The sequence below is a fragment of the Halyomorpha halys genome, unplaced genomic scaffold (assembly GCF_000696795.3).
Source record: "Halyomorpha halys isolate HHAL.00 unplaced genomic scaffold, Hhal_1.1 Scaffold172.1, whole genome shotgun sequence".
Classification (NCBI taxonomy): Eukaryota; Metazoa; Arthropoda; class Insecta; order Hemiptera; family Pentatomidae; genus Halyomorpha; species Halyomorpha halys.
In genome coordinates this window covers 59,518-81,909 of record NW_027113242.1, presented here as the reverse complement: position 1 = coordinate 81,909, position 22,392 = coordinate 59,518, and the positions used below count along the sequence as shown (strand labels likewise).

At 30.3% G+C, this 22,392-nt stretch overlaps 1 protein-coding gene across 3 annotated transcripts in view; it reads left to right on the top strand.

The window, feature by feature from the left end:
• LOC106679008 (forkhead box protein N3) overlaps positions 1-22,392 on the top strand; it is a 339,867-nt gene that overhangs the window by 279,286 nt on the left and 38,189 nt on the right. For all 3 annotated transcript variants that reach the window (XM_067050827.1, XM_067050826.1, XM_067050825.1), the window contains one exon: positions 9,321-9,413. In XM_067050827.1, coding sequence (XP_066906928.1) covers positions 9,321-9,413 — 93 coding nt within the window. The remainder of the gene's footprint in view (positions 1-9,320; positions 9,414-22,392) is intronic.

Sequence of the window (22,392 nt, the reverse complement as noted above, 5' to 3'; positions counted from 1 at the left end):
TATATAATTAATAGATAAAAAAAAGGTTAAATATGAGTTTTTTAATGAAATTATTTTTAGTACTAGTGACGCATGTTTCTTGAGTATTTTTTTACTCTGAACCATTCTCATTGCACCGCTCTATCAATACCATATGCCCGAAACTATCTTGTTTATAAATCTCAGATAAATCAGAATTAGGGGAAATCTTGGATAGATATAGGGAATTCGTCAAGAGCAAAGACCTTTCGTAGTATTCTTGGTGTCGATCCTAACAAATATATTTTGGACCCAAAGAAGCTTTGTCCAGGAATGGCGTTGGATAAGTTATCACTTATCAAACTGCCCACGAATCAGGGGAACCGAACCCGATACTTACTGAAACTAAAAGATATTAGCCCAACCTATTTGTGTGAATTTCTTAAATTTATGGTTTTGACGAGTGACTTGGTATCCCCATACGAGATTGAAAAGACAGGAAACTACTCGTCGATTATGACTATAACAACTTTTACTCGACAAACTGTCTAAACTCCCAATGCATTACTAAAGACTGATCTAAATGACTATAATAAGGCCCTTGAGCTTTAGGGCTGCACTAAACTATCGAATTCCTCCCTTAGATTCGTTTCCTTAGAATCCAAAATCCTTCGTAAAATCCTTAATCCTCCTTACTTTGTCACAAATTAATTTTATTTAAAGATAAAAAGATTCTGAAAATCTTTCTAATTGTTTTTATTTTCTAATGTAATAATATAAAACTCTGTACAACTACAGCCCATAAAGGACACAGCGGTTCAGTAATTTTTAAATAAGTACTGTTTCTTGAATTAAAGTAAGGCAAAATTCCTCCCGAATCCAATCCTTACAGTCCAAAATCCTTCGTAAAATCCTTAACCCTCCTTATTTTGTCACAAATTAAGTCATCCGTCAGGACCTCAATGTTCCATATGTTGTCGAGTTGGCCAGAACCAGATACCAATCCTTCCATAATAAACCTCTCAATCACTCAAATCCACTTGTTTCTAACCTAGGTCCTCCATTGCCTGGCAATCCTCCTAGGCGTCTGAAAAGACGTTGGCCTCGAGATCTTCTCCTCTAGAAATGTTATTGGAGTTCTATCAATGGGTAATTTCTCCACCTGTTTGTATCAAGCTATTTTATAACATCACATTTTCTGAGAAGATGGCCTCGTGACCTTATATTCCAAAATGTTTTTAGAGTTGTACTACTGGATAGTTTCTCTACATACTGTATCATATCATTTTCATTATGACAAAGTTTGCTTGTTGTATTTTTTTTATACAGTTGTTAATATCAATAAATAAATAAATTTCTGGATGTATATATTTTAATAGTTGTAGTTATCAACAATAAATTATAAACAGAAAAAAAATATGGTTTTAAATTATCCAATTCTGTGCAGTATATATACTTAACATTTTTACAGGTTGTTATATTTTATTTTATTTTTTCTATATTACTCCCATTAAGATTAATAGTGCGATCTTAAAATGAGGACTAAGTTAATGGAAGGTTGGAGGTAGCAATTACCTCAATATTCTCGTGAATAATGTCAAGTACTTAAACAACCAAAAAATATTTCCTAATATTCAATAACATAATTGCAGGATTTTGAAAACTAAGGAAGCCCATTGATAATATGCTATAACAAAAGGCAGGAAACTCCTTTTAATACCAGAGGAAGGACATTTTCCCGTTATTCGTCCTTTATAATTTTTTCTCAGGTACTCAGGGAATTCGGTTGTTAACATGGAGCATGAAAAATGAGGCGTGTGCTTTATTAATAAAATTGGAAATAGTATTTTAAAAATCTTTAGTTGTTGCATATCTATGAAAGAGTTAAAACACGTTTTCACGAAAAGAAGCAATCGAATGATGTTTACTTTTTGATAAGACAATCATTAAACTGGTCTGAGATATAAGGCAACGTGGATAGCGTTCAGAACAACTGTGTAAACATATCCTACAGCCAGTTTTGTCGCTTAAGTGTGTCACTGGAAATTGTGTCGAATGTCATTCTGCGATCCTTTAATGTTTTATGTATCTTAACTTTTATGTATTTCGGCGAAGGTTGATACATTGTTCATAGCATTTACGAAAAGTGCTAACAACGATATAATGCCGCCTGATTATGTATATTACAAGAGAATATTATCTCAAAAATTATCATAAAACGTTATAAATGATCTTATTTTATTGTAGAACAACTGAAAATGTACTATACAGCATTACACAATCATTTATTAGCTATAGGAGAGCGGAGTAGCTCAATGACTAAGGCGCTCTGCTACTAACTCCAAAAACCCAGCTGTGGCTGGAAATTATTTTGACTGTTACTGTAGCCATAAGTCACCCCTTTGGGTTTGGTAGCCCTATAAGGTTCTAAACTCCTAATCAAGGACAAATCTGGTGATTGAGCGTTCATGAAATATTACGAACAAATCGCCTTTGTATAATCCTTGTTCCTTCCTTAAAAAGTGCTGAGCCCCCATTTTCATTTTCATTTTATTATTTATACTTACTATTTATTATATAACATAAGTTAATTGCGAGTGTGTAGCTCATTGGTTAGGCACTGTGCTACTAACTCCAAAAACCCGGTTTCGAATCTGGCTGTGGTAGAAAATTATATTGCCTGTTAGTGTAACCATGAGTCAACCCTGAGCGTTTGGGCCACCCAACCTCTATAATGTTGGTAATCAGGGAAAAATCTGGCGGTTGAGCGTTTATGAAAAATCACCTACTTGCATTACTTTAGTTCAAGAAACAGTACTTCCTTAAAAATTACTGAACCACTGTATCCTTTATGGGCTGTAGTAGTACAAAGTTTTATGTTATTACATTAGAAAATAAAAAACAATTAGAAAGATTTTCAGAATCTTTTTATCGTTAAATAAAATTAATAAAAATAAAAAAGGGTGGTAATATCGAATTACCTTTTACATGAACATTACTAAATTTACGAGGATCATCGTTGGTTGACTAGTTATTTGGATACTAAATAAAAAAACTCCGTCCTTCGTCTTCTACATTTTCTTTTGGTTCAGCCGTTTAAGCAGCCCCGTTAATGAACGACAATAACAAACAGGAAGAGAACGAGAATTTGATGAAAAATAATATTTTTGGATTGCTAGATCGGATTCCCACAAACCTATACTTTATGTCGGGAAAACAAACTTGATTCATTTGTTCTTTTCGATAATTTTTCATTCGGAAATTTTTGCTTGGCGGGATGGAACACTGCACATAACAGCTAAAATATGACAATTTGAATATACATTTTGGAACAGAATAGTTAATATAAAGTCGAAACTATTATAAAACTATCGATAAAAATAATAGTTCGCATATAATAATAATAATGATAACGTAGGTCGCATTAAATAGTTTTGTTGTTATTTGAGTTTTTTCTTTGACCGCACCTAGGTATTCCTTTTTATGATTTTTTTAATAATTATAATTATACATTTAGTAAATTTTATGTAAGTTTTAATGGAGTGTAGAGAAACTACCCATTGGTAGCACTCTACATTATCAGGTCTCGTGGCCATCTCCTTTTCAGGGTCCTTAGAGGATTGTCAACCTTTTATGATAAAAATAAATATTTCAATAGCCTGGTGGAAAAAGTCAGTTATTTCACCCCAAATTTATATTATTTTAATGAAAACTACGTGCAATTACTAGTCAAAACTAACGAATCTGCCAAATGTAGTTAGGGGGGATAAGAAATGTATCAAAATGTTAAAAAAAAAAAATGTCATTCGGAGCCCCATATCTTTAAAACCATCTACAACACTACAAAATCTAATGGAACATCATTCAAAGTAGAGTAAATTTTCTAAAATATGAGCCCTCATAGAGCTATTTGCGTTTAATCGTTACCAAGATACAGTTTCAATGCAGTGCATGGAAACATTGTACATAAAAAAAAAAAAAGTATTTCGGGATCTATATAGCATTAACAGCTCTGTTAGGGATAAAATTTTAGTAAATTTACTAGATTTTAAATGATTTTCTTCTAGGTTTTCTAGTATTGTAGGTAGTTTTAAAAATGAATAGCTCCAAATGAAAAATTATTTTTATTTGAACGTTTTGAAACAGCCTTCTTTTTTTATTCCCCCGAACAATACTTTGCGGAATCATCAATTTTGGCTTGTAATTATATAGTTTTCATTAAAGTAGTCGAAAATTAAGCCGAAATAACTAACTTTTTTCTAAAATTAGTATAGAAAAAAAGAATCGTTATTTACAAGATGGCGCTTATGGCCTAGGCGTACTAAATTAGTCATGTGATTTTCATCAAATATTTTCTATAACCAAATATTGTTTACACATATGCAATTAATTACGTATGTGTGGATGGATATGTATTATGAAGAAGGCAGTGACAGTAACAGTAGCAATTGTTCTCCATTTTCACACTGGCTGACCTTAATAGGCCCGCTTTCTAGTTTCTTCATCGACGTTTCTCCGCTATCTTTCGGTTATTTATTTTTTTAATTCATCATAAATTAGTTAGTTACCTTTATTTTAATTATATAAAATCAAATGCCTGTTAGATAAATTAATTTCAATTTTTTTATAATAGTTATCAAAGGTTTTTTTCGAACCCTCTTAAACAGAGGTAGAACATAGAAATGAAACATAAATCAAATTAAATACAACCTTTTCCTACCGTTGGTACTTGAAGGTATCCAGTGAAATACTTATCTGAGGCTTTGATTCCTCCATTCTGTGAGAACTCTAAATATTTGGAGGTAAGAAGCCTCCGCGAGTTGAAATAGTTTCTCTTTTTTTTCATCAAAAGACGCTTGAGGATTTATATAGATTTAAATAACACAATTGAAATTTTGATATAAATTATTGTATTTATTTAAACTTAAACATTTATGTATATTTTATTAATATGTTTTAAAACCTATTTTTTTTTTTTCTTTTCACAACAAAACTCAAGGCTCTATCTATATATCTAATAATGATATAGGAATCCTGTGTTCTGGGTACATGTGAAATTAAAATTATTGAAAAAAAATATAGATAAAACACAAATTCACAAAAATATTGGTTGGTTCCTTATTATATATGTAAGTTAACTTGAAACTATTGTTTATTAAATTTTAGTTTATTACAATGCTCATAAATATACCGTGTTTTTAAGAATACCAATTCCATCTATATAAAAACATACAAATAAATTGTTGGACTTCACTATTTAACGAACGGACGAATATGATTTCCTTTTTTCTAAAAAACATTTTGTTGCCTACTTAACGTCTCATTATGTCTTTATAATTTATTTGTGAACATAATGTAGATTAATCGATTCAGTTATCATGTTTTATTCTTCGGAAAGAGATAATTTGATCGGTATGTAATAAATATAAAAAAACAAACTTATACTTTCTGAACTACGCACCAAAAATGTTTAATTTTGTTCATAACATTTTTTGTACTGGAGAAATTGGAGATTTCAGTATCTTTAAATCTTCCCATAGCGGCAGGGAACATTTTGAAAATATCAGCACGTAAATTGGTCCAGTATTTTAAAAGTGTATTATGGCCAAAGATTGAAATCATACCATTTTATATAAATAGATGGGGGGGAGGGGAGGAGTGAAAAACTAAATTCAAGTTACTTTTTTTTTTGTTTCCAAAATATACTTAATTAAAATTATGCGATTAACTGTTATACATATGACATATTGCTGATAAAGAGGTACTAGACTAGTTAATGCCTGCCGTGTGCTGAGATCTAGCAGCGATAAAAACAACTACTAAAAAAAGTTAACTGTTTTGTTCTGAGTCTACTGGTACAAAAATGATAGACATAAGTGATATTAATTAATTACAATTTGGACTATTATAGGGTTGTGGAGGCTACTACAATTTATAAGCTAGATCAGTTCAATATAAATTGACCTCTAGTGATAAAACTAATAATTCAATGAATTAATACTTAAATAAAATAAAATAATAATTATTAAAAAAAATAATAATAATATGAATAACTTAAAGGTCTTCGAAGTGAAAAGTTATGCTTCAAATTTACAATTAGTGAATTAATAAAAATAAAAATAAAACAGGATGATACAAGAATATAATAAAAATAAGGATCTAGTATTATCTAAATAAATAATATCTATAACTAACCACACACATATAAAGCTAATTTTAATCGAAATATGATGAATAATTATGTGGAGTTAATAAAAAATACAGGCAGATATGGTCATTCGGTGAATCAAAATCAGTTATTAGGAATCATAGAAGTAAGAAAGTATTCAGTTAAATATTTATTTTTTAATTTCCTTTGAAGTTGATTTATTAATTAGATCTTCTGGTGAGCGATTCGACAAATTTGGTACCAAAGGTATTGGTTTGATAAACTTTTTATTTTATTTTTTTTTACATTTTTTAGATATATTATTTCTTTTGTAAATAAATTACTATCCATCAATTTTAAGATAATTCTGTAAAAATAAAATAGTTTTGGGCGGTAAAATATCAACATTATAAGATTTTCCGCTTTATTGCTTCGGTGCGTTATTGTCATTAATGGCTGATGCTGTGGATTTGCAAGTTTGGTAAATGACCATCAGCCCCTGCACCATAACATTCGATGCCATTTCTTAATATCAATTCAAATAGTACTTGTACCATTTGAGTACCAAAATGCATCATTCAACCCTGACAGGTCAAAGCACCACTGCAATGCAACTGGGTGCAATATCTTCAGATATGTAACTTACAACGTAAAATTTTGAGAAGGGTTTAAAATATTTTAACACACATGAGTGTTGCATACTCAATGACTGAATGAATCTTGGTATTATCAATAATTTATGTTAAAGACATCTTCACTCATCATCAAAAATAATAATGTAACTTCCGTGATCCTCCCCTGTTAGTTCTTGGTATGTTGATGGACCTCCTTTATCTCACTCCGAGCAGTTAAATTAAAGACACCATGACACTAGCTACTGCTGCAATAACTTTGTCATATAATTACGCTCAACGTTTATAAAATATTTTACGTTGTGTGATAGCAGATATTTAGAAAATGCTCCATTTCTTTGATTTTTAAAGTTTATAAAAATTAGAAATATGTTCTATAAAAGATCTTTTTCAATGAACTTTGACAGTGTAATGTCGGCTTTATTATAGTTCTACAATCCACAAATTAACCTAGGGAAAGGTTTACTAAATTCATCTGTTATCCTTTTCCGTTTTCCATCCGGTTTCCCAAATAGCATCTTCTTGGGTATCCTCTCTTCATGTTCTATCCATATTATTCGTGATCTTTTAACTAAAGCTACGATATTGGGTTCCCCAAACAGTTCCTCATTTCTTCAGCTTCTCCAAACCCCATTCTCCGAGACTCCTCCCCATATTCTTTTCGATACCTTTATCATCCAGAAGTTGAGCATCCGTTCTGCTTTTCTTCGCCAGATCCATGTTTCACACTCATAGATTATCATTGGCCTTACGATGGTCTTGTAGAAGACCACTTTCATTATTTTAGAGACAGCTCTAAACTTCGATACTTTTTGCAGTGAGAAACAACAATATTTCCTGCTGCTATCCTCACCCTTCCATGATAGATATTAATCTATCATATAACCAGATATTAATCCCTGACCGCCCAACCCACTTTTTTGTTTCTAGTCTTCCTTCTCCTTCAATACCTGATAACCCTCCTAGGCGTCTGATAAGAAGATGACCTCGAGACCTCCTTCTCAAGTAACGTTATAGGCGTTCTACAAATCGGTGTATTCTGCAGAAGTCCAAACCATGTCATATACCAAGGGCGTACCCAGGATCAAAACTAGGGGAGAGCATGCCAAAGTCTATCAGGTTGTGACATTGCAGCACGGAAAAGGCAAATGGTATCAAAATTATATACAATTTTCGTAGCACTTTATTAGTTATAACAATTAGTATTTTCTTTAAAAAAATATTTTTTATTAAATTAATAATTTTTTTAATCTTAGGAAGGGGGGCAGCTGCCCCCTCTTGTCTTCCTTCACAGATTGTACCCATGCCATATACTATATTTTCCAACACATTAACTTATTATTATTTTTTTTTAGTTGAAACAGTTGTAAATTTCAATAAATATTTTTTTTTTAATGAAAAGAGTTCCAACTGGATATTATCAGTTTTTGTCTTCTTAATTAGCAAATAATGAAGTAAACATAAGCCAAGGAAACATAGGCCTTGAAATTCGACCTATTGTTCCGTATTCAAAAAAATTATTTTCGTCACTAGCTAATTGCTAAAATTATTCATTTTTACTTCCTCAACCGGCTAAGATAATGAAAGCATGTGATAATAAAAAATAATCTCAGTACAGAATATTTCCCGAAGATATTATGCACAACTACAGAATCAGTAGAAGTTAAAATTGAAATTTGAAATCCTTGATGCCTAATTTTAATAAATAATAATAAATTTTATTTATAATAAACTAATTTTATTCTTTTATTGATTAATTTTTACTTAATACTTTAATTCTTGAGATATTTGTCTTCTTTTTTTATTGTCCTTATTTTTTATAATTAGGTGATATTTTGATACAAACAGTCAAGACACAGGGCCTGATAAACTACCACCACTTCATATTGAACAATCGTAACGTGTTCAAAAACCAAACAGTCACATCCACAAAACCATATCGCTAGTGTTTTTATTTCACCATGACAACCGTAACCGTTGTATATTTATATTGTTGATTTTTTTTTTTTTTTTTAATACCATTTTTCCTAATAATTTCTGTAATCCGAACTTTTCCGTTATCCGAACATCCCCTGCAGAAATTAGTTCGAATTACCAAGAGTACGCTGTACTTTGATAAACTTTAGTTTGGAACTAGATCTCGAAATAAATACGGATAAAACAACATATATTATTAGTATTAGAAACGGGAGAAAAAAAAATAAAGTTGTATATTTTAAGAAAAAAGATGGTGTTAAAGTTCAGAAAATGTTATATAAAGAACAATTGAAGTAAATCTTTTGTACAAGCTATTGTAAGTGCCCCTTGCAGGTGATGCCTGTTACCTGCCCCTGCTCAAATAGAAGCGTACCCTTGGGGCTTGGCACAGTCTTCGCAAATTCTTGGTGGCGGAGGTATCTTATTATCTCTTCTTCTTGCATCGTGTAGTTAGTTCGCCTCGAATATGTACCTTATCGAACCTCTGATGTGGATCAGTACCGACGCGGTTTTGAGACATTTTATTGTAAGTAATATACACTTATTAGTGTATAATGTATAATATGATACTTGTGTACCAACTACAATGCCTTGGTGTTTGATAGATGGCGCCCGAGCGAGGCGAGTCGGGACCAGGCGAGGAGAGTACGGGGGTGGCACCAGCCCACGACCCGAGGTCGCCCATCATCTATCTCAAGGTAATTAATTATTAATTATTTTATATATTTTATTTCTTAAGGTAATTAATTAGTAAATAATTTTATATACCTTTTAAGTAGGTTACTTATAAGTATGATACTGTAATTTTGATATTTTAAATTGGCTCAATTATAGGAGTCAGAAAATTCTAAAATATATACTACACGTTCCTTAAAGTATAAATTAATAAAAAAAAATAGCTAAGTTTATAGCTTTGTATATTTTGTTACTACTAATATTATTATTATTATTATTTATCAAAATCTCAACAAAGTTTATGGTTAGGTGTTACAAAGGGGAATTCGCAGAACTTTCCATTGATTATAAACACCATAGAATCAACAGCGGGTTAAATTTAAGAAAAAACTAAAAGTATAGTAAAAAAAAATCGTTGTTTTAAAAATTCTATGAAAATTATTCATATTTCTTTTTTTCAAACAATACATTTTTTCTTAAAGTAAAATTGAAGGTGGTTCGAGTTGCGGTTAAGAAAAACAATTAAAAAATAGTTTCAACTATTTTTTAATAAGCAACGTTTCGACCCACTCTGAAAGTCTTCATCAGGAATAATATTTTAAAACTACAGAGTAGGTAAAGCTATTGTGAGTGTATAAGAGTGACTTGTAAATCAAACAAATATAAAGGTGGAGATATAAAAAGACATCTATATAAAGAAACTTATATATACTTATAAAGCAAAAATATTATGGCATTTTACTTTATATTAATTCAGTTCAAATTACTTTTATACTTAAAATGAATTATAAATAATCATATATTTCGTTCCGTAATTTTTCCAGCAGCCTTAGTGTTGAACTGCCAGCGTGAAAATGAGGACATCAACGCATCTTTCTGTCCCAGTGTTACAACCATTAAATAAAACTCTTACCGTCGTGTCCATTTTGAAAACTTCGATAATAAATCTTTGGGAATTATTTATCTTTATTATTATTTTTTTTTTTATTTATTTAATGTAATTTACAACTGTACAAAATAATACAATAGGTAAATATGTTGTATGTTTCATACACACTTGAAAATCTTGGGAAGGAACCACCCATTGGTGGTACTTCAAACATTAATTTAAATTAGAAGTTCCCGTGGCCATCTTCTTTTCAGACGCCTCGGAGGATAATCAGGGATTGTTAAGGATGAAAGATTAAGAATTAATGGGTTAGGATGGTTAAGGAGTTTGGAATGAAAAGACGCATATCTGTTTTGGGTCAAATCTGCAACGAATGGGATGTTAAGGTCTTTGTGAATGAGTTAATTTGTAACGTAATAAGGAGCATCAAGGATTTTGGATTGTAACGATTGGATGCGGGAAGAATTTGATGGCTTGGTGGAGCTCCAGAGCTCAACTCCATATTTCCAAATTGATCTGATTATCGTAGTGTATACTAATTTTTTGTAGTGAATGGGAAGTTTAGAGCGTTTGTCAAGTAAGTGTTGTAGCAATCGGAATCTACGAGCAGTTTATTTTCGTTTCAGTCTTGTGTGTGGATTCCAAGTAAGTCTCTTTTCAAGATGTCAAGTGTCCTTTCAAGAGTCCTAAGTATCGAATCTGTTCAACAGGTCTCTATATTTAATTCACGTTTCGGACTTTTTATTTTATATCATTATTAACACACCAAATTTATAACATACAAATAGGTTTAAATGGTTCTTTTTTATATAAAAAAAAATATTTGTCTGGCTAAAATGCAGCCCTATTGTTATTTACCATTTTAGTGATACATTTTATTGAATTGTATAAGTATAAAAAATATCTCTTGCTTAAAATTTGGGCATTGCCTTTTTTCGGACAGAGAATCTAAATGGGTTTATCTTTGATACCGAGTTGGCCAAAATTTATCTCAGATAATAGATAACGCATTTCGGATAAAATTATCTATTTTTCGATTTGTTGAATTAAGATAACAGTATCGCCCGTTATCCGAAAATAACGAACAGTTTTAATTTATATGCCATCTTTTATCTCAGATAATTATTTGGATAAAAAGCATTCTACTGATAAACATTATTCCATTAAAAAAAATTAGGTGATTTATAGGTTAATGAGTTATTTTGAAAAATTATCTCTGGCATATCTAACCATCATAAAATCTTACACAACATGAGAATTGAATATATTAGTTATGAACTATAGCAAAATTAATTTCGGTAAAACCTATTGTCTAATTAGTTTTGATGTTTAACGAACTTGTTTTCATTTCTAGAAAAATATTTCGATGGTTAGAAAATATTCAAAAACCATTTATCTAAAAATAAAATATTTTTAGACAACTGAGAATGTTTGAATAGTATGTGTTTATTTTATATGATCATTGTTTTGTTGAAAATTGACTCAACCGATGCCTCATGTTCGCTATCTAATCTTAACAAGCAATAAAATATCAATAATTAGAAAAATAAATAAATTGAGCTACATTGTAAGTAAATCAATTATGACTAAAGTATAGATAATCTTGAATGCCTTTCGAGTTGCTACATGTCAATACATACGTATCAGCGTAGATGTGTCTCAAGTCTTTAGTTTTTGTTATTTTACGAGCATCAGCATTTATAATATCATCTAATAATCGATTAAATTAATAATTAAACTGAAATATCTGGAGCTGAGTGCTAAGAAAACACAAAAAAAAAAGTAAATTTGTATCATTCTTGTGCAACAAATACAAATTAATCACTCTAACATCCTGTAGGGAAGTACTTTCGGAACTGACGGCTATTCACATTTAGTTTTGTGGAAGTCGTAATTAGTTCCAAACTTTAATATTTTGCTTTAACTGTGAGGTGGCTTACTAATAGTTTTGAGTTGTAACATTCCAAAGTCATTTTATATGTGTATATTAATTATCAAGAGCTTGTCCTGCTCTATAATTCCTTTTTAGTACAAGGTAAAATCCATCTACGAATTGTAATACATCTAAAAATAATTTTAAAATTATTTTCTATCAAAATTTGACTAATTAGATAATTAATTTAACAAAGCAACGAATCAGGAATTATTTTTGGTTTTTCGCTAATGACTCCTAGACAGTGCATGCTGGCATTTTACAACATAAGGAATTAAACCGCATTAAATTTTGCGTCTAATGATAAAATTGGTATATAACATAGCATTCTGTACCGCAACAAACTATGAAGGGTCATTGGTTCATTATTTTGGGAGGAAGTACTGTTTCGTGAACAACGGTTATACAAGGAGTTGATTTGTTCAAGGTCACGCTAACCGGCCTTTTTCTCACATAAAGGATACCCATATCATAGTGCCGAGGGTCCCTAAACACACAGAGTTGACTCACGGCTACAGTAAGACGATAAATAATTATGTGCCGCAGCTGGATTCGAACCCGGATCTGGGAAATGTAGTCCTCACTCAGCTACTCCGTTAATTATATAACATTAATAATTTTTAATTTAAAACTTTTCTGAATGCGAATTTAAGCATTGTTACAAATGGTCCGGGCGTCAGTTCAGCTCTTTTTGTGAGGACGTACACCTTTTATGAACCCATTTAGGTAAAAGGCATTACTAAGACAACGTTTCAAATATTCCGAAAGCATAGACCGAGATTTTATGAAAAGAAGTGATTTCCTACAGAGGACACAATAATGGAAGCAGCTGTACCCCTGGTGCAGGTAGCAACGCTCCATCTGCCGCAGCCTTCTTCCCATCCCACCTGGGCGGTGGCTGTCATGCCACTGCTCCTGTGCGTCAAGTCTTGCACATAATATCTTCAAAGGTGACTTAGTATCCCTAACTAGGTAGAGCCGTCGTCAGCTGTCGGCCCGGAGCCAAATAAACTACCAGCCCCCTCCCACAAAATGTGTTTTTGAATAACATTAATATTTGGATTAAGGCAGAACTCCTCAACCTCTTGTACCTATAGGCACATATACCACGCCTGTTCTGATAGTGCCATTGTACTACCACAGTATATGTTAACGTCACAGTAACTGACATACAGTTTACTCCATTGGTCTTTAGCGTGACAGTAGGTAAACTGCTGTCACATGTCCTGTCACATATTACTATATCTAGTAAAAAATTACTATCACGACATTAACCAGGGAGGTGCCATAACCCTACTCTCCTTCTAAACATAAATATAACATGTTGGGAAAAATTTACCAAGTTAATTCGATTTTATATTCACTACTTAATTTCCAGAACAGTAAATATATTTTGGGATCCTTAATATGCACATAGAAATAAATCTGAAGATAACATAGAAAAAAGCACGAATTTCTCGAGAACGACTTGATGTATTTTCTATATAAATATACCAAATTATCGAAAATAATATTTAATAGAAATTTTTATTGTTTTCACATTTGAGCCGTTCAGTGCACACATCGATTAACTCCACTTTTTGAAAAATCTTAAATTTAAGTGTCAAAGCACTTGGTATAATCATTACTTTTTATATTTATTATAAGTTTCCTGAATAATACAGATTAGCACCATTAAACGCCATTTTTTTTTTGGCAATTGAATAATAAGTAAATTATTTCAGAAGCCATTGTGATTAACTCCATACTCTAATGTAAATCGTTTCAACAACGCAATTATATTATATTATTATTTGTTCCGGCCCTGCATCATCGCTCTTTTTTTTAAAACAGCCACAGGTGCTTCCCCCCCCTAAACGATATTGGTGACAAAATCACATCGGCAAACAGATGAAAAGAAGCGCAATGCAAACGAAAGTTAGTATAACAGTGATCTCGCACGCTGAATGTTATTGTATACTTCACCAATATTATATGGACTACATATTCTCTCGGTATTTTCAATATTATTGTTTTTAAAGAAATAAATATTATACCGTTATAATCAGGACGGGTGAGACAAATAATAAAGTGGATGAGGAAAACACTGATGGTTCTTCAATACGATTTATCAACAGAAAGTCTGGTCCAAGAAGACGTTTATCGTTTTCCCCGGATTCATCTGATTGCAACAGTACAAATTTTCCAACAAACACATTGATTCGAAGTAAAAGAAGTCGTAATCCTGATAAATGGACACGAAATTTACAAAAGCATAACAGAACAAAAGGTTTGGCATACAGGAATAAGGGAGAGAAAAAAAAAAAAAAATTTGTCGATATAAAGTGCAGATGCATATCGGCATCAAGAACTGTAACATTACTGACGATAATTTTTTTGCTTATTAATTTTATATACCATTAGATGAAAGCTATATATGTATTTATGCATTCAACATTATGTATTTGAATTTATATTATAACAGGAATTTTAGAAAACAATATACAGTACTTCATCGCGTTTCTCAACTTTTTGTTTTATGGAGTTAATCGATGTATGCACTGAATAGCTTATTTGTAAGTCCCGATTTACTTCAACATAAAGTTCCTTTTAAGGAGCTTAGCCTAATCCTCACTGCTTAGCGTCATTTTTGCTTTTGTTGTTACCTAATAGAAATGGTGAATAGGTTAAGTATAACACACTTGCAAGACGTTTCTTTGATTAAATCTAGATTTAAATCAATATACACCTTTAACTTTTAAACATCGATGTCCTCATTAAATATTTATGAATCTTAAATTATACATTATTTTCGTAATATAAATTAAAAATATGATCATTTGGCTGGAAAGGAACCACCCGACCTAGTAAGCGAAGAGGATATTATACTAGACTGGAGAACTGGATAGAACTGCGGTATGAGTCATAAAGACACCCGCTGTAAAATCTTAATATTAAAGAAGTATCGAGTGGAAAATAGAAGAAGAGATGTGGAAAGGTCAGCATAAGTGAGTAATACACTCCCTATCTGTAGTTCCAGCCCAAGGTCTTCCTTGAACTAAACTCGACAAGTGTTGAAGCAGGTTGCACTACGATTCAGGTCAGGCTAAATCAGCATATATGGGTACGGCAACAGTCATATTCAAGATATAGGTGGTATTATTTCATGTATAATAAGGCATATGCGGTTTTTATTTTAATCAACCGATTTTGCGTATTTATTATAGTAGTTGCTGAATCTAAACGTTTGGCATTTGTCACAAATCCGAGACTTGTACAAACACTCGGTGAACAAAGGAAGCAACAAAGATCGATATCCATTAAATTTTCATTAATTCATTTAAAAAATATACAAATAAAATTAAACAAATACTGGCTAAATGGAAGGAGACGTAAATATAAGCAAAGTAAGTTGTAGATGATAAAAATTCATACTGCATAACCTATAAATTTAATTAATTAAATAAATCAAATTGTATCTTTGTATAGTCCAACACTTTTTATTACATCAATAGTCCAACGTTTCGGCCATCCTCAAGGACAATCTAAATATTTAACAGCTCATTATATATTCATTTTTAACAATTTTAATAAGAACATTATCACTAATAATATAACATACCTTCAAATATAAATTTTCACCTCACATCAAATTTTAAAAATCGTTTTTCTGGCTATTCTGCCCAGGTCATTAATTTTAAGTCATACACACCCCATGAAAAAGTCAATTATTAGAAAAATACTTGAATCAATTTATATATCTGTTAATTTTAAAACAGATACAAGGAATTTAAACCAACATTATGCAGAGATTTTAAGTGAAATAAATTTATAAAAAATATTGAAGAAAAGTTTTGTTACTATTTACAATTAATTTTAATAATTGGAAAAATACATTTTGAGACCAAAATGCAATCTGAATTAAATTAAAAACAAGGCTTAGTAGTGTGTGGAAGGTTATAAATAGTTTGTTTATATGGTATTGATAGTGTGGATTAATTGAAAATTAAAATTTTTAAAACTAATGAATTTTTAAATAAATAGGTAACTAAACATAAGCTTAATGATAATAAATATGACTCTCTACTAATTGACTTTTTCAGAGGGTGTTTTGACTAAAAAGTAATCCCCTTGACAGAATAGCCTGCAAAACGATTTTTAAAATTTGATGTGAGGTGAAAATTTATTTTTGAAAGTATGTTATATTATTGGTGATAATGTTCTTGTTATAATTGTTAAAAATGAATAAATAATGAGCTGTTAAATATTTAGATCGTCCTTGAGGATGGCCGAAACGTTGGACTATTGATGTAATAAAAAGTATTGAGACTATACAAGGATACAATTTGATTTATTTAATAAATAATTACCAATTTCAAGAAATTAAAAAAAAATAACTATAAATTTAATTTAATTACCTTGACATATAATGTCTATAAATAAATATTTTTGCTCGATTAAATAAAAAATAAACTGCTAAAGTTAATTAAAAACACTTGAAACAATCAAGAGAATTTTAAAATATGCAATCTTTAACAAAAGTTAATTATTAAATATGAATTTTGGGGGGATTGCTTAATTAATTAAAGGATAAAGCGCCCATCCAAATAGCCTAACACACGCTTGAGTATTTGCCATTGTTTGGCAAGCGTGTAGAGACACTATATCATATTGTGGTAATAACACACATAAATATCATTAAACATCTACATAGAAAATTAAGGCTTCTTAAGATTTTTTTTCACTATTTTATTGCTAAAACACGCCGTTTTCGCACCTTTCCTTAATTATGACGGCTCTCAGTTTTACGAAATAAAGTCGTTGTCCTTGGCAATTATTTTTTTTATTTTAATTGCTTCAATATTATAATCAACACTGCTACACAAAGAAACAATTCGACAAACTTGTAGCGGTGCGTTGGAGCACTGGGACGTTTTCTTTATATACATTTTACCTTTATGTTTGATTAAAATATTTTATCATTTTTTTGTGTTTTAAATAAGTCTATTATTTTTTATACTCATCGGTTAACCCTTAGTTAACCTTCTAAAAGTTTGTGCCGATTGAGTATTAGATTGTGGCGTTTGTAAAATACGCCAAAAACTTTTCAATTGAGAAGATTTCTTTCAAATTTAAATTTAAAGTTTATTTTTAAATAATAACCCCTTCCAGAGACATCCTTTCCAATGCAGTAAAATAGATGCATTCGACCCATTCTTAACATCTCCTGATATCAAACCCACAAATCCCCAGGACTTTTCTTGTAAATCTTTTTTTTAATTTATATTAATAAAAAAAAGAAGGAAAATATTTTTTAAATACATTATGCACTATATATTAATATATAAATATGTATGTATCAATATATAAAACTACATAATAAAAAGTTGTATTCTACATGTACACATTCAACACTATTGGCCATTTTCTACTTCACCTCAGTTAGAATATTAAAAACTATCATTATATACAACTCTTTGAAGTGTTCTTAATAATTTATCTTAAATTTTACCCCTTTCCTAAGCCAGTATATTTTTTCATTGATCAAGCACTTAGCAAATTCCCATATGGCGAAAATATTTTTGTTATAAATAAATACGTGGGATTGAGAAGCTCAGTGGTAAGGAACTGCACTACTAACTCCAAGAACGTGGATTCGAATCAAGTGGCAGATTCACTGTAGCCATTCATGAGTCAGCCCTGTTCGGAAGCCCACCGTTGTACACCCAGCCTCATAAAGTGGTTACCTTTAATTGAGTAAAAATCCGGTGGTCGAGCGTGATTCTGACCAAATCACCTCCTTGCACAACTTTTCGTCTAGTAACAGTACTTCCTTACAAACTACTACACTCCTAAACCTAAACCTTCATGGTTTATAGCAGTACAGATTTAATTTTAATAAATAAATAAAATTTTACATCTAAAAATTATTTAGTTAATTTCTCAACTTAAATTTTGCCCTGTTAAATAGGTTTTATTAATAAATATTTTCAATACAAAATTGGGCTATGCTCTTATTATAAAATATTTTTACAAATATTTTCGTACGGTGAATATATTGACTTATTCCTCAATTTTATATAGAGTTATTATACTAATTCATTTCTAGATTAGTATATATTTTTTCTTGTATTATAAATTGAATATTTTAAATAATAAATTATTTTGTAATATATTCTGGTTAAGATTGAAAATTGGAATAACCAATATGTCTCATCAGTAGAATATGGTGAAATTTAGTATTAAGGGAAAAGATTTATAATGAAAATTAAAACAAGCGTTTGCTCCATGGTAGAGCATAGATTTTATTTATCTACTAAATAGATGCATTAAATATTCGTTTGAATAAATATTACTGAACGTAAATAAATAAAATTGTACTGAATCTATAAGGTATTAAATATATACAAATCAATGGTTTATGTGAAATGTTTGCAGGGGTTAACAATAAAATCAGATAAAATTGAACTTGGTCAGAGCGATGTGTTATTTAGTTTGCATTAGTTTGTTTGTTATTGAGCCGAATGGCGACCATCAGTAATGAGCACGTTCAATGTCCATCATTATCTCCCATCGAATTCCAGTTCCGCCTCGATTAAAGATAGAATCGAATACATGTTGCGAAATCGAATCTAACACAGACTTGTTTCCTTCCAAGTCGATTTTTTTCTTCCTAGTTATGAAATATACTTCTTTTATTGCAAGTATAACTTCTTTATTTTGTTGTGGGAACTCCATAGATGCAATAGATCAGTTCAAACCATCAAAATATAATAGTAAGACACCTAGAGATGAAAAAAGTTAGTTATTTCACTCCAATTTTTTATTACTTTAATGAAAACTACGTATAATTACTAGTCATAATTGGTGAGTCTGCCAAGTATAGTTAGGGGGAATACAAAATGGCCCCTGTTCCAAAATTTAAACAAATGACAATAATTTTAAAAAAATTCATTCCGAGCTCTATATCTTTGAAACTATTCACAAAACTAGAAACCCTAATAGTACATAATTTATTAAAAGTAGCGTAAATTTTCTAAAATATGAGCCCTAATACGTTCAATAGTTCCCGAGCTACAGTTTCTTAAAAAGCAAAGTTTTCTGAAATATATACATGAAAAATGAGTAGTTATTGAATTTATTATGAAATTCTTTCTTTCAGGAACCATGAGACGCAAAGATGTCTATTAACATATAAATTAAAGCTAAATTAATGTTCTATATAGTAGTTTATTACGTTTGGTAATAAAATACTTCGTAGGGGATGGGGGTAGTTTTTGTGATATATGTCAAAATAACTAAACAATATTATGATTCTAAGTAGTTTTGAATTTTTGAACTATATATCAGGAATCATTGGACGTAAAGATGTCTGCCAGCAATCAATATAAAGTAGTTTATCTTTGTAGAGGTAGTAGTTTTTATGATATTCTCATATAGATATTAATTTTGCTTAAGAAATTTTGTCCGAACATCTATAAATCAATTTATTTTAGCAAATTAAAATATCATTAATTTGAATATTAATAGATATCTGTACGTCTCATCGTTCCTCAGATATACATTTCCTACAATGAATTCACCACTGATTTTTCCTATTAACTACTGATTATTTTACATTTTAGTACATTTTTTTCGAAATGTTTCTTTTTTAAAAGACTGTATCTCAAGAACTATTGAACGTAAATAGCTCTATTAGGGCTCGTATTTTACCAACTTTAGCAAACATAGCAACTACACTTAAATGGTGTTCTATTAGGTTTTTTTAGTGTTATTGATAGTTTTATAAATACGAAACTCCGAATGTAAAAGTAGTTTTTTTTTAACGGTTTTAAACATCCGCCATTTTTTTGGATGAAGTGAAAAGGAAATATACCATAGCTCTTTGGAAATTCCGTAAGTAAAGAAGAAAGTATACCATTTAAAATAACGGTACTGGGAGGAAAATATCAAAGAGGCTGTGTTTCTTTGAGGTAAGAAATTGCTTTAGAGTACTTCGACTACTCCACTGACCGCTTTCACATATGGAAATACCTTTTTCCTTCGGAATAAATTAAACAACTTCATAAGTATTTTTCAGTATTTTTTTCCGCATCAGAGAACTACTCATAAATAAATAAATTTATTTTGATTAAGTTCAACAATCAACTTAAATTACATGATTAGGATATGATAGTAAAAAAAAATAGCAGATAAACTCAATAGCTTTTTTTTTATTTGGATTTAGATTATACTATTTTGGTTTAGCTCATAATTAATAGTTTTAGTTTTCATTAAAGTAATCAAAAATTGGGATGAAATAACTTTTTTCCCCTCATTTTTTCTCTTTAACTGACTTTTTCCTCCTCTTAGACTCTTGGACTCATGTCTACAGTGAAACAGAAAATAATTATTTGCAACAGCCGGATTCGAACCCGAGTTCTTAGAGTTATTTTTTTAATTTTTTTGATGATAAGAAATCAATTTTTTTTTTTTTTAATTTGCTTAATATTTTTATTATAGTTATTGTGTAACAACAGTGATATCACCTGTTTGATATATATATATAATTTTAATAAAATGAAAAAACTCAAAAATTTTCTTTGCTTTAAGAGAATTGGCCATTGACATATCCATCACTGTCCTGTAAACAGTGAAATATGAATTTTCGTCCAAGAATAAATTAAGGATTTATCTTAGTTACGTGATGATTTATTCTGAAATTACTTTCTAATTATTACAATTATTATATGTTTATTTATAATTTCAGTATTATTGAATATTACTATGAATGAGGTTGGTTGTGAAATGGGAGCGGACAGGAGGAGTGGCTATATCATTCAAGGATATAGGCTGGTCCTGATCTCACAGAATTTCATATTTCGCCACTGACTGTCCCATAACGGCACGGTTATAATTTATAAAATTTAATTGATTCTGTATCGTTCAGTCCACATGTGGATCAGTCGGAATGACAATAAAAGTAAAGATGGACGTTCAGATTGATCGCGTAAGGGTAATAATGATGAAACTGAGAAAATTTTGAAATCCATTTGAAGGTTACGAGTGCTCCTAGTACAAGAGCCCAAGAGGAGAAAAAAGGCAGTTATCTCACCCCAATTTTTGATTACTCTAATGAAAACTATGTATCATTAATTGTCATAATTGATGAGTCTGCCAAGTATAGGTAGGGGGAATAAAAAATGGCGGCTGTTTCAAAGTGATAAAAAAAACTATTTTTTCATTCAGAGCTCTATATCTTAATAAGTAGAAACAACACAAGAAAACCTAAGAGAACGTCATTTAAAGAAGAGTAAATTTGCTAAAATATGAGCCCTAATAGAGCTATTTACGTTAAATAGTTTTCGAGATATAGCTTTTTAAAAAGCAACGTTTCAGAAAAATGTATGAGACTTACTGAAAGATCTGTAGTTAGTGAATTTATTTTGCAAAATTTATATTTCAAAAACCATTTGACGTACAGATGTCTATTAGCACTCAAATTAATGCTAGTTTAATGGTCTATTACGTTTATTTTCGTAGGAGTAGTAGTTTTCGTGAAATTTTCTAACATAAAATGATTTATAGTTCTTCGGACAAATTTTCATTTGCCAAATTTATATTCATATGTGAATATCATAAAAACTACTACCCCTACGAAGATAAGTGTCATAAACTACTTTATATTAAGTTAAATTTTCTTTCTTTTGAGTGTTGGCAGACATATGTGCGTCTTATGGATCTAAAGATATATTTTTTCAAAAATCCAATATTTTAGACGAACACCAAGAAATTAGCATTTTGTGAGTTTATTTAGTCAAATATCATAAACACTACTACTCCTACAAAGATAAAAATTCTTAACTGTTTTATAGTAAATTTAACTAGCTTTAATTTGAGTGCTGGCAGGCATCTGTACGTTCTATGGTTTCTGAAATAATGTTTTTCATAAATCAAACTAATTGCCCGAACAATTATAAATCGATTTATTTTAGCAAATATCAGGAAAACTACTATTCCTACGAAGGTAAAGGTCATAAACTACTTTATAGTACATCAAACAATACGTCACATAGTTCCTGAGATATAGACTTCTCAAAATAAATTAATTAACTATTAATCTTTTTAAGAAATATTGCTTTTTAAAAAGCTATATCTTGAGAACTATTGGGCGTAAATAGCTTTATTAGGGCTAATATTTTAGCAAATTTACTCTTATTTA